General features: G+C 38.2%; 1 protein-coding gene across 6 annotated transcripts in view; it reads left to right on the plus strand.

Moving 5' to 3' along the window:
• LOC139813853 (uncharacterized) overlaps positions 1-9,755 on the plus strand; it is a 79,768-nt gene extending 70,013 nt beyond the window's left edge. For 5 of the 6 annotated variants that reach the window (XM_071779649.1, XM_071779650.1, XM_071779651.1 and 2 more), the window contains exons 8-14: positions 1,706-1,815; positions 2,499-2,713; positions 4,217-4,355; positions 5,184-5,289; positions 6,013-6,180; positions 6,595-6,877; positions 7,492-9,755. In XM_071779649.1, coding sequence (XP_071635750.1) covers positions 1,706-1,815; positions 2,499-2,713; positions 4,217-4,355; positions 5,184-5,289; positions 6,013-6,180; positions 6,595-6,877; positions 7,492-7,802 — 1,332 coding nt within the window. In that variant the 3' untranslated portion in view covers positions 7,803-9,755. The remainder of the gene's footprint in view (positions 1-1,705; positions 1,816-2,498; positions 2,714-4,216; positions 4,356-5,183; positions 5,290-6,012; positions 6,181-6,594; positions 6,878-7,491) is intronic. The other variant, XM_071779654.1, reaches the window with a different exon arrangement.
• The last annotated feature ends 4,325 nt before the right edge of the window (positions 9,756-14,080 follow it).

Here is a 14,080-nt window from a genome sequence, read left to right on the forward strand (position 1 = left end):
CGCTCACGGATCTCTGCGCGAACATCGAGCCGCACGAACGTCACGTGTAAGTGTCGGCAACGTGACCCGGCCTCTCCGTCCAAGAATGGCGACGTGATTTTTCTCCCGCTGGAGTAATGGCACGGCCGTGAAGGGGTTAGTATCAAGGTGTAGCAGACGTTCTTCTCCGAGTCTAACTCCGGGAGCTCGTCGCTCGTCGGGAGATGGAAACGTGCCTACGTAATGTTTGCTCTTACGACGTACGAACTCCCGGATGGCTTCGCTTAAACTCGAAGTACTATTCTTAATGGGACGTCATTTGCTCGCTTACGGAGGGTACCGCCTTCCGTTTCTCACTAAACTTGGGTATTATATCTCGCCGAGCGAGAGAGCCGCCGCACCGGTGTAAGTAAATCGCGCGCGCGATACAGTCCGGAAAGTCGGCGGAATCTGGCGGAACCACCGTCGAATTTTGTGGTGCGTGCGAACCGTCCGTAATTTCTCCTTGTTCTCCGCAATCCGCACTCCTGTCGGGCTGTTTTATTAAGACAGAACTCCGTTTCGCAATTTTACAATATTTCCGGCGGTTTGAACCTCATTTTCGAGCGTAAGAGAAAAAAATTACGGCCCAGTTGCAAGACGGGAATTTATTACATTTTTTTACAACGCGTGTACATTTTTTTTTATTTTTATTACGTAGATGTATTTTTAATAAACGCGAATACGCAGAACGAGAACGTATATATTTGTGTAAAACTGTTCACACACGCTATATTATTATTAATCGATTTATTTCTTATATTTTAATAATTTCTCTCTGCTATCCTATTTTCTCTCTGCGCGAAAATCATCAGTCTCCGAGCATTCTAACATGTCTATGAATCCGTGTTGGAGTCCGAAGTTTATGCGATGTCAGAGTCGTCGTGTTACACAAAAGAAAAATCGCTCCAAAGTGCTCGTTCAGCGAGAATTCTGTTTTCTTTTTTTGCTTTCTGTATTCTTTCTCCGCGCTTTTCATAGCGGATTTTCCAATAATATTCAGATATTATTTCCACGACTGTTTTTTTTTTTTAATAATATTGATAACAGACTTTTTTATAAATATTATCTCGAAATATCTCGAAATAATTTTAGTTACACGGAGCAGCAAAAAAAAGAAAATTATTAGTGTGAATTAGCGCTTCAAGATTCAAGTAGCGAAATAGACATTTATAAATTCATATATTGAAATATATATTAAATGTGCGATAATATTTTAATAAACATGTTTATATTTTGTCCTTTCCGTATACCCACGCGATATATGGTATCAACATAATGTATCATTTTCGTATCTGCTATGCGTTAAACATAAATTATTTAGATACCAATTAATGATAAATTTCCTGGTAATACATGTCTGTCCTATATATCCCTATCCACGCGTAAATAATAAATACGCACGTTGACGACGATTCAATGACGATTCTCGTCATCAGTTTCAAAGGCGTGTATCTAAAGCGCTTTAAATATTACATTCTAATTGCGTAATTACGTTTTCCAGGAGGCGACAACGCTATAACGAGACAATTTATCGAAATAACGTTATTAAAATTTACACGATTAATATAGAGATGGACTGAATATTCTGGGCAAATGTGCATAGATGTGCTGGCGCGACACACGCATAATCGTCGGAAATTGCTCACGCAGCGTCGCTTTGCAAATATATGATTGCTTGTTGCAGACTATAGTTATGTATCCCAGGCCAAATATCATCACGTGCACCGTGCGCGTATGGCTACGAGAAATTGGCTTTTCTCTCACATACGGGGCACTCATGCTCAAAACGTGGCGGTAAGTGTACTTCACTTCTCGATGGTATTGCATTTTGGTCGTTTCGTGACCATTTTCCTTGTTCGTCCCGCCGAGATAAGAATTGTTCTTCATTCGTCAAATTTTTATTGCCAATGACGATTATATAAGTGATCTTGACGTTCTCCTGTCTTTTTTATTGAGTTTGAATATTTTCTTCTACGTTTTATGATGCTGTAATCGCAACGTCTTATTTTAATTATATCTTGAGATATATATTTCGATTACTTCGTGACTTCTTTAACTTTTTTAATTGAATTGTTAAAGTTCGAAGTCTTACAAAAATTAATGAGAATTGATATATTGATGGTTTTCTACAACTTTCATAATATTCTTTCACATAATTTTCGAGAACCCGCTGGAATTCGTGCAAAAGTTATAACCGGCTTGATTGTTATCGATTTGAAAAAAATAACGATGCCATTTGCGTTAGATACCAGTTACCACGTTCATGGAATATCAATAGATCTATTTAGATTTGCAAAATGCTACGGGTAACTCCCGCTGTTTAGATTTTTAAATCCGTAAATCCTCTCATCGAGCAACGAAGGCTCGGTCAGTCAATCGATAAAGGAAAAAAAAAACAAAAAAAAAAAACAAAACGAAAATTGCTGCAAACGGAAAAAAATGGATCCGACGAGAAATCCGTGATGTTGTACTCGCAGGATATCCGTGATCTTCCGAGTGAAATCGGCGAAGGCCGTGAAAATAACGGACGCGAGCCTGCTGAAGCGGCTTGGCATCATCGTCCTGACGTTCAGCGTGTTCCTTAGCATAAGAACACTGGTCGCACCGCCCGTCGTGATCGTCGCGCGGACCGCCGACGATCTCAAAGCGTATCTCTGCCGAACTGACTGGTGGGACCACAGCTTCACTACTCGTGAGTACCACTGTGTTCTGCGTGAGAAAAAAAAAGAGATATCGACTCGCTTAATCCTTCGTTGTACGCTCGGTACGTTGCCTTCGATACCGCGGACTTCTGTAATCGCAAGCTGCATCGTAAGCTCCAGTGAAATATGAGCGCGGCGGGGCTACGGTACATGCACGCGTACATATATATATGTATATGGTACAGAAAGTAGGCGGCATTGGATTAACTTTGCTTTTATGGAATGATCGATCCCTCGCGCACACGTAAGAATGCGATCAAAAGTTAGAGAGTTTCTGATGAATTAAACTCCGCGCTTGCTTTTCACCCCAAGCGCCTTCAAGCACATGAAGCTTATTTACTGAAATATTTAATATAGAAAGTTGCGAGGCGAGTTACGCGCGGATGGATGGCGCTCAAAACAAATAAGTACCGGGGAATCCCGGTCCCGAATTTTCGCTGAGGAATCTTGTTTAACCGGGGTTGGGACAAAAATGCGCGAAGCACCTCCGGGACATACCGCGTAAATGAGGCGTGAAAGTGGGCATCTGTCTCTCGGCGTATCCCTCCAGCTTCGCCATATCCATAAGTTTCTGTATTATACGTGGCAGGTAGCATTAGTTCGTATTACCCATTTCCACTGTCAGTTACGTGTGTCTGCCTCTGTCTACATCGTAAAATATTTACCGAGTCTCTATCATGACGCTTCTCACTGCCGTCGGAAAATTGCCCTTGGCGGTATATCAAATTTAATTTATATTAAATTAGAGGCATTTAGCGATCGTATCGTTGTATGCACGCTCGCGCATAGTTAATACGGCGTTATGAAGGATTAGAGCGTATTAGTGATACAATATACGTGTTGTATAATATATAATGTGGAAGTTCGTACACATGTGTGAGCCATATTGATTTAGTAATACTGCAGATGGCCGAACGCAATTTTAAATCAAGATGGATAATGTAGCTGGTAGCACGTACCGGCTACATCGAGGGGGTACCTCGCGTTGTAGTTAATTCGCATTCATCTGCCGTCAGAGAGCAACGCAAGAAGCATTACTTTTTTCATAACGATCTCCAAAGAAACGGCTAATACGTAAAATCTTACACAAACACGCCGCAACTCGATCGGCGCGCGATTACTCATACAGTTTGAAGAAGGCTCTTAATTCCTTAAATCCCTCCTTGAATTTTACATTTCAAGAGTTTAACTGCAAAGTTATCTGATTGCGTTACATCTGACAGTTCCCAAGGACTTCTCCAATCGGAAAACTTGTAATCACACAGATCGTTGAACTATCCATCGATCCCTCGATTTACAGAGTCGTAACTAGGACGCAAATTGGCACGAGTTCGTTTCGACTTTTGCACACGTATGTGAACCGAGAACGGAACTAGAAAATATTCCAGCCACACGGTACGCAAGTGACGCTAGCTACGACTCTGCGGGCTTTTCAGCAAAACATTAAAGTTGCTATTGAGACTAATGTGACTTGGAATTTCACGTGATTTCAGTCGAGGTGATGTTTCTCGTGTGGGGCATCCGGTTGTGCATCGTAGTAAGAAAGACTCCGTCGGAGTTTAATGAGAGTCGATTCATTTCAATGGCGATTTACAACGAATTTCTACTATCAGTCTTCCTCAACGTTTCAATGTAAGTTCGCGTTATAAGACCTCCCTTTTTCCCTCTATTCATTATTCGGAGCGACCGATTACAGCTCGGTCGGGAATCACTCGCGAGACCTCGCCACCGCTCGTAATTATTCGTAACACGAGATCGTTCGTTCGAATCGTTTCTCCGAACGCGTTGAAAGAGCTCTATCGAACGATATATATTGGAAATTTGAACGATTCTCTAAGTCATGAGTTTACCGCTCGATGATGCGATAAGCGGCAATAGGGTCTTTATATATTTAAATTTAATTAAATTCCTCGGAATTTTATATTTCAAGAATTTAACCGTGGAATGCATAATGTAAGTCAATTTAGAGCGACCCTTATTTTAAATGTAAATACTCTGTGTCGACGGTTTTTCAACATGTCCCAGCTTAACTGCAATTTAATGACAGACTTCCTTGACGAATTTATAATCAAATTTTTTCTAACGGCACTAATTTTGTGATTTACTTCAATTTTCAATACAGAAGATTACATGCCGTGACGATAAATTCTCAAACCGCAACGTAAAATTTTTATTATCCCCGAGCGTTTTTCTCTCCCCTTTGTTAAATCTTCCTTTCAATTCTTCTCAAGAAAAGAGGTAGTCGCATCAAACGCATCTCTCATTAAAACTTAATGCAATCAAGAATGTAGGGCATCCTAATTTAAGGATGTAATTTGAATTTTTGAGATGGAGGAAACAAATAAAAATAACGGAAGATCTGGGACAATCCACACAGTATAGCAGCGTTCGCCGTTCTTACGTCACGATAGCGCTTCGTGCGGCTAACAGCTCTGAATAATTTCTTTCCCGTTGCTGCAGGTTGTTCCTGCAATCGCCGGCCAATCCGGATTTATTGTACATCATATTTTTCTGCCATACCCAGCTTACCGTCACATTGCTGCTCTGTCTGATATTCGGCAGTAAAGTAAGAAATATTATTTATTACAAACATTATTCACTATATGACAATCATCATGTTTTACGGCCTGACGCACGCATTTTGTTACATCAATGTATCGATTGACCAAAAATTTTTTAATTTTGAATTGTACGTAGTGAATTATTCAAATATTACAGTTACACATTTATTAATCCGCGAAGCAGTTTTAAACGCATCGAATTTTTATAGTATTATGGGCGAATTTAGTTCTCCTTTTTTTTTCGAGAAATTTGCAGAAGCTTATTCAATCTTTGAAATATTGAATATTGGCAATAAAAAGTAGCACTAAAAAATTAATGAAAACATGTTTTCAAAATATTTTCGAGCAAACTTTATTCGAAATAAACAAGATTGGGGTGATACGCGTGATCAAATGTAATTAATCTGTAAATAGATCAGTCTCTCCTTGTTTGAGATTTACTGGAAAAAGTAAAGTAGAAGTTGCGGTATCGTATCAAGCTAAAATTCAATCGGCACGAATGAGATTAAATCGCGCAATTTCCGATTCGTTTTCTACTTGCCTCTCTCTCTCTTTCTCCTCCCCTTTCTCTCTCTCTCTCTCTCTCTCTCTCTCTCTCTCTCTCTCTCTCTCTCTCTCTCTCTCTCTCTCTCTCTTCTTGCAAGATTACTGCAAAGTCCTCCTACTAGCTTGAATAGAAACCCGATGCTGTGTAAGTTTGGTTGTTACATACGTCGCATTTAACAAAGGCTTATGTGGTGTTCCGCGACGGAGGGAAAGAGGAGGCGATCGGCAAACTTTGCGGCGCGACCGGCAAGTTCCTGGGGAAAAGCAGTCGTCCGCAGGGTACTAGTAACCAGACCAACTCGATATCGCTTCAGCAGGGTAATTTCGCCGAAGAAAGCGACTCTGTCACGGTAAGCGCTCTGGTAAACCGGAGCAGTCGGACGACGGACTCTCCGGTCCCTGTGGAGCATACCGGAAGCTATACACTTCCTCTTACCTAAACATAATCCGATCTAGATCTAGAATATCTAGATTCACAGCGAATCTCGATTGTATTGCCCTAATGTTATCCTAATTTTCGAGTTATAAAGTTTCAAAGTTCTCTCGAAGTTTTAGAATCCTTATCCTCTAAGCTGTAAACTCTTTAAAGCATAAAGCTTAAAACTTTAAAATTTTGGCACCCTAGAATCTCAGAATATTCTAGTTTTAGAGTCTTAGAATTTTGAAATATTATAAAATCTTGGAATTTTAGAAATCTTGGAACTTTAAAATCATGATGTCTTAAGTCTTAAGACCTTAGTAATTTTAAATTTTAAATTCTTTAGTATTTCAGATATAAGATAGGGGTAGCAAGAGAAACTTCTTTTCAGGAGGAATTCCGCCGTTTGCTCAACCAATTAGAGATCCTGAAGGAGAAGAACATATTATTAGGAAATCAGGAGCTCTCCAGCAAGCTGGCAGCCATGCTGGACGCTTCCAATCGAGTCGAGGCTCAAGTATCCACCACTATTCAAGCCATTTCGACTAGCATCGTTCAGTTGAATGATCTCAATAAATCGACGAAGGAAACTAATCTCGGACAAGCTTGTCAGGAACAGACCCGGGCAGGTAAGAAAGTAACTTTGAAAAAAACTGTGTGCTAATTTTTTCGCGGGAAAGGTCAGCGGGCTCGTGAAATACATATATTGTAATCGTTTTTCAAGATTAGCGCAATAAAATCTCGATTCGGAAATAAAATCTCGTCAATAAAAGTTCTGTATGAACTGAAGAAAAACATTTTATTTATATGTGCACATTCGGAGCTCGGAGCCAGTAGTCGGAAATAAAATCAGAGGAAATTTTCCGGTTTAAAAATGGCACGGATTTAGGAATGATCGTAGCTCTGGGGACGGTGGATAAAATTAGAAAAAGTGGAAATTCTGACAAAAGCAGTATATATGGCTCGCATATTTCATTTATATTTAAAGTTGGGAATTAAGGGGCAAGAACTAGGAAATTGTTCCTGACGCATCGGAAGCCCGGAAAAAGGAAATGAACGGCAAAACAAACTGTCCCGAAAACTAGCCCGGTTAATATTAAATTTACTGTGGAAACCGGAAGTCTAAACAACAGCTACGCTTTATTTATTTACGTTCTCCCTTTGTGCCCGTTCAAAATAATCTATTAATTTTTCACTATATGCCGCGGAGCCCCGAGGGGCACATAATTCTACCTTTGTTTAGGAAACGGTTCTCAGAGCGAAAATCAATGTCGCGCATGTATTGAGAAAAACGGGCTCGGAGGAAAGGATACGCGGGATACGTCGAAGGATAATGAGACATCGGAGCCGAGGAAAATCGGAAAAGACATCGCCGTGTCAACCTCCTCGAAGCACGCTGTTGAGGACGTCGGCAGGGAAGTGTGTCATGGCAAGGATGGCAAAGAAGCTGATTTAAAAGACAAATCCAGGAGCAAATCCGGTCACGCTAGAACACACGCCATAGTTATCAACCTCGATGACAAGAGCAGATTTTCCGAGGAAGTTACCGTATAACGTTATTTTTAAGTAAAAAATAAACACAGTTAAAATAAACACAGTTTTCCGACATTTCTAATTAATTAACAATGTTCTAATTAATTGACGATTTTTTCGTGAGTAAAATATTATTTATCGTTGAAAATTCGTTGAAAATTATAATTATCAATTAACATATTTTCGAAAAAGTTGACATTTCCTAACAACAATCAATTAATACGAAATTCTATAAAATAAAATTAATGACAACATTTTTGTCCGTCATTAATAATAATAATTGATTCTATGAAAAAAAAAATGAAAAAAATTCTAGTTCGTTTGAATTCATAAATTTATACCATGAATAATTTAAACCGACACTTGAAAGGAGTTTTTCAGAATTAATAAGATCGATTAATCTCTCGATTGTCGAGCGTAATAATAATTCCAATGACAAGTTGGAAATTTTAAATGTCGAAGAATGTCTGAAAGATCGTTAGAATGATTTGCTGAAACGATGATTGATCTGAATGAAAGTTAATTAAGCGACCGTTTAGTCATCGTGAATAATAATCGTTCGCATGTTAATGACAGACTCGCGGCACATATCGATTTTTCATATTTTGGTGTATATCAAATATCCGTGGAGTAACAAAAAAAAATTAAAACGTTAGATTAATCTCGTCGTTTGGCATTTTCGATCGAGACCGATCGTATTTTAGTGCGTCATTAATGGACCGTTCATTAACCCTTAGGGAGTAATCCGCCCTTTCCAGCAGCAAATCGATTACTCGGGCTTTCCAAGATCAAAATGTGCTTCGTCAGCGTGTTCGCGGATCACAAGATAGCCTGTACCTGTAATTATGTATTAATGTAAAAGCAAGTTAAAGGGATAAGACTCATTAACCCTTTCCAGCTCCCCGACGGCGCACGATATTATGAAAATTATACGATCGTTTTAATTAATTTCTTAAGAACGTGTTAAATATATAAAAATAAATGTAATATAATATATTGTGTTACGTAATTATAATATAATTACGTAGGGTAAAATAATACGGATATGCATTAAATCATATCGCATGATGTTACATTATACTGTATAATATTTGTCAACGATATTCTATTGTATTATAATATAATCCGAGATTATAATTAAAAAATATATAAATGTAAGTATAAATTTATCTAGGAAAACAAATCTTCGATGTAAAAATAATTCGGGCTTGAAAGGGTTAAGGGAAATTATTTTTTATGCCATCTTTTTTTGCTAATGATCTTATGTGATGCGTGCAGATGTCGGTAATGATTCGCTCAATAAAATTACAAAAATGTTAATCGGTATATATTTAAAACTATCAATTTAAAAACGCTTGAATTATTTGATTCGTGCATTTTAATATTCCTGAATGCTCAAGTCAATTTATTTTAGATGAATTGTTTACTTCTTGAATTTTTAAGCATTCACTTCTTAGAATTCTTTAATTTCGAATTATTCGTTTTTTTTAATCCTTATTAAATAATAATATTTCTTATTTATCCATTTTCTACATATCAAAATTCTGTATTAAATTTGTATAAGTATCCACTTTCATCATTGTTTGATAACAGTTTACATAAACAGTGATACAGATATAATTCATCTGCGTGTACATTGCTCGCTGTAACGTAAAAATTACTTTAATAATTACCATCGTTAGCCGTGTAACTTATCGTACGTATAGTTTAAGTCAACGCGTTGTATTGTAAATAATAATGAAATGCATTATTAATCGATTAATTAATAAAAACGAGATGAATAAAGTTTAAGTCAAAAGAATAATTTTGTAAAATAACAATCTTATGCTTTGAATGTAACCAATCAATCGCTAAAGTAAGGATATTTTACAATTATTAAGACTGCGTAATTATTACCGTCAAATTTAAGCTTATTTTATGTAGAAAATAATATTATATAATTAAGAGGAATATTTATTCCTATGGAAAAATCAATTCTCTCTCTCTCTCTCTCTCTCTCTCTCTCTCTCTCTCTCTCCTCTCTCTCTCTCTCTCTCTCTCTCTCTCTCTCTCTCTCTCTCTCTCTCTCTCTCTCTCCTCTCTCACGCTCTCCACTCTCTCTCTCGCTCTCTCTCTCTCTCTCTCTCTCTCTCTCTCTCTCTCTCACACACTTACACTCTCACTCTCTCTCACTCTCTCTCTCTCTCTCTCTCTCTCTCTCTCTCTCTCTCTCTCTCTCTCTTCATAACGATATTTGTGGAAAAATAGTTTTTTAATCCGCTCAAAGCTGCTCCGAAATCCAGCTTATTAAGCTAACAGCTCGTTATGAGCCTCCCGGATATCTCAGGATCAAGACTCGGGTTAATCCTCCTCAACTCATTTTCTTTTTTACGAAAAGACGATCACGATTAAATCTATTCTCGGCTCGTTAAATTTAAAACGTCGGTTACAGAAAGAGTCGGGTTAGTAAAAGATTTTCCATCTCAATCAGACAATTTCGCGCGAAAGACGCAGATTAAGGGATCCAAGACGGATTTCAATCTACCGTTCGCTTAATGAAACTTGCAAACGGAAGTTTCCTCGAGTAGCCCGGATTGATGCGAGAAGCAACGTCTTCGCACTTTGCACATGCTAATACGGCACGTATTCGAGAGACACTTGACAATCAGATGCTCAACCGCTACCTTCCCCGTTATCATTCCGTTCCATATTCTCGTCAATTGGATACCTCCCCAATAAAGGATTCCCTCAACGACTTGATCACTTGCCAACGCGAAAGAAGAAAGGGGCAAGCGACGGGAAGAAACGGCTTCGAGAAGACACGGGGGATGAAGAAAGGGAGTATTCTCTCCGTACTTCCGGCGGAGTTACGTTGGCTGGTTCCTGCCCACCCCACGCCGTTCGGACGGTGTTTTACGAACTGCGTCCGTACAACGGATGTGCCAATCCCGTTCCAATTGCCCTTCCGATAAAAAAAAGGAAGGCATAGATACGTGCCCTGCACGATACGTCGGGATCACGACTACGACTACGGGGACGAAAATCCGTCGTAGTTCCGTATTGATTTTCATATATAAGAATACGCGGATATCACCGTTGAATTATCGAGTGCCCGGCGCAGAAGAAGGGCCTTTCGAAGCTCTCGCTTCCGCGAGCCCTCTCTCGAGACGATTCGACCGGTTAGAATTAGTTATTCGTTAGCCCTTTACGGAACGGAAGCGTCGCCGAATGTACCTGTATCATCTATAACGGTACAGGAAAATGGATTAGAGTGTTATGTTCGAGAATGTCGGTCAGATAGGCTTATAACTCACGGCGGAGCAAAGTTTCGATGGGTTCAAGTTGAGTCTCGAGTTCTAAACTTAGTCCATCGATTTTGGTTCACGTTAATACGTGAAAATGTAATATAAAATATGTTGTTTATTGCTCACATCATTCTTAACATCTTATTTTTTGTATTTATCTATAAGCTGCGGTTAGATTATCGAAATCTGTTTGAAATAGAATTTGCAGATTGTGTCTACAAACTTTGCTTCTTTCTCTTTTTAAACATTTATTATTTCAGTTTTTATCTTTGACGATAGATTACAACTGATTTCATCATTTGATTTCAATTATATAACTGCAATCTCGAATTTATAATGTTATTATTAGATATTAATTTTGTTATTGGATATTTAATGTTAAATTGAGAATATAAATGATATGACATATTAATTATATCATATAATAACGTATATAAATAAATAAATATTAATTGTTATTTTCAAAATTATTAAAATATTTTCGAGATACATTTTTATAAAGATGAAGCTAATATCTCGGCGAATTTGAATTGCCAATCTTCAAATTCTCTCAGTAGTTGGTTTCCAATATTTTTCTTTGGATCGCATTGAAAAAATATTCAAATTCTTCGAGTAACAAAAGGTAGAAAAAACTGATGATGACGGAGTTTATAATTGAAAAGAATTTAATAGAGCTCTGAAATGAAATATGAAAAAGAATTCCAATATATTTTAATCCTAAATATAAAAGTTCAACATTTTTGATTCAGATAAATATAAAAAAAAAAAAAAAATTTGAGAAAATTATAAAACTGGTTTTTAATTTCTCGAAGATTACAGGTTTCGCGAACCTTGTAGTTTCGCTCATCGTGTCATTATATTAGTTCTCTCTAATTCGCTCACATAAGATTAAAAGGGAAGAAGAAAGGAAATTTAAGATAGATTAATAATTTCATGGATCAAAAATTTTGAATAAATTCGCGAGATCTAAATTCTCATCAATTCTTGCGGATGCACAAATGAATATATGAATGAGAAAGGAGGATAATTGCAAAGCGACCGTTTCGCGTCTCAAGGATGAATTCGTCATTTTGCAAATTGACGTGGCCCTGATCCATTCCCCGAAATACCTCCTATCTCGAGCGGGATGTCAACAACTATGCGTATTACTTCGGAGTTTGCGGACGGCCGCATATACGTTCCCGCGTCGTCCTATCGGCACGAGTTCCGGTTAGTTCCGGCGCGATTTGATTATCATTCCTTCCCCGAAAGCGGTGACGACGATAAGCTTCGTCGCAAACGTACACGCGCGCGCGAGCAGGAATTTCCACGGATTTTCCTCCGGGCGGAGTTCGGAGAAGGGGGATGGGGAGAGGAGGATATAGTGGTTACATTACATTACGAGCGGATTGCCGAGCGATGCTCGTCGCTCGAGTCGATGAGGGATATGGGGGCTTTCCATATCCTGGCTTTGGCCGTAGTCGGATATTGATACGCAAGCGAGCGATCGTCGTCGACGACGCGCGAATGTGTAGCACGTACGGTAGCGCGCGGTAATTCTGGGCGGATCGACGGGATTCGTGAAACCGCGCGCGATATCGCAATGCGGCTTTGAAGTCGACAAGCGGACGGAACGGAGTGCGCTCAGCCCTTCCGCCGCGATACCGCGTCTGAATAGAGGAACGCAAACACGCAAATTCTGACGAATCCTTCTCCAAGGGCGCGGTGAATCCCGAAACGGGGCAAGAGCTTTTAGACTCCCCGAAGGCCACGGATTCTACGCGAAGAACGATATACTTTTCGCATTAGAAAGTTAAAGGACTTGAAAAAATCAATACTTCCGAAATGTGACAGGTGTCGGAGAAAGAGTTCGACCCTAGGTCTGGAAGATGCAACAAAACTTATACTGTACTGCGAGTTTCCAACTCGAGAAAGTTTTGAAATTAGGAACTTGCCAGTAAAAACATAAAATTATTAAGAAAGATTAATTTTTTTTATAGCTAGTTTTTATTTAGGAATAAAATTTATAGACAATCTAAACCGTCAACACAAATTTATAGATAGTTAAATTTAAATATGTTTTATTATGTATAAGAAAACGTGATAAAACTATATATGTTAGAAAAGTTGATTAAAAAATTATAGAATTTTTTTTATTTTGCAACGCTAATCAAAGACGTCCACGTAGGCAATCTATCAAGTCAGGATATTGGATCAGTTATATCCAATAACTCATAGAATTCTAGCAGGAGTTGAATAACATTTTTCAACGAAGTATATGAGATAACATCAGATTGATGACGTAAACTAAACAGATCTGCTGAGTGTAATGTAATTATAGCAGAAATCGAATAAACCCGCTGTTTCGTAATCGTTCAAATGATGTATATCTCTTCCAATTATAGCTTCAGGCGCATTATATAATTCGGAACAAATTATATTAATCCTTCATAATTAATCAATTATATTAATCCAGTAACTGAAACTCGCGTATCGTAATATTAAAGACTAATACCTAAAGGGTGCGGAAATTTGTATAGTTTCGTAAACAGTCATTATAATAACGATCACAAATAACATTGCTGCTAGAATATTGTTTGTCGGGAACGTTTCGTGTTTCGAGTTTTAATCAAACTCTGTTTTAATCAAAAATTTATTGGGAGCTTAATTTGCGAAATTTGTAATGTTAAAAATTAAAAAGTTATTATTGAAGCGCGACGAGGATATAATTTGCGTCAAAGGAAATTTGGTTTCAGATGCAACTCAGCAAATTTATTGACACAGTTTGTATCCTATCAAGTTTTAAAATATTCTATTGAACGCCGCACGGATCTGTCAATGTGTTTCCTGTAGTGTGAAACCAATATTGCCAAACTCGTCCTGCTTGTCATTGCGGTATAACTGTATCATCTGTTAATAATCTATCCCCGTTATGATCAAAATTTCTAGGTATTAATTGTCATCCCCAGATAATAATTGATAGACGTCACGATCAGTCCGCGTATTAATTGTGTTACGTAACGGTCGACATGTCGA

The sequence above is a fragment of the Temnothorax longispinosus genome, chromosome 5, assembly GCF_030848805.1.
Source record: "Temnothorax longispinosus isolate EJ_2023e chromosome 5, Tlon_JGU_v1, whole genome shotgun sequence".
Lineage (NCBI taxonomy): Eukaryota > Metazoa > Arthropoda > Insecta > Hymenoptera > Formicidae > Temnothorax > Temnothorax longispinosus.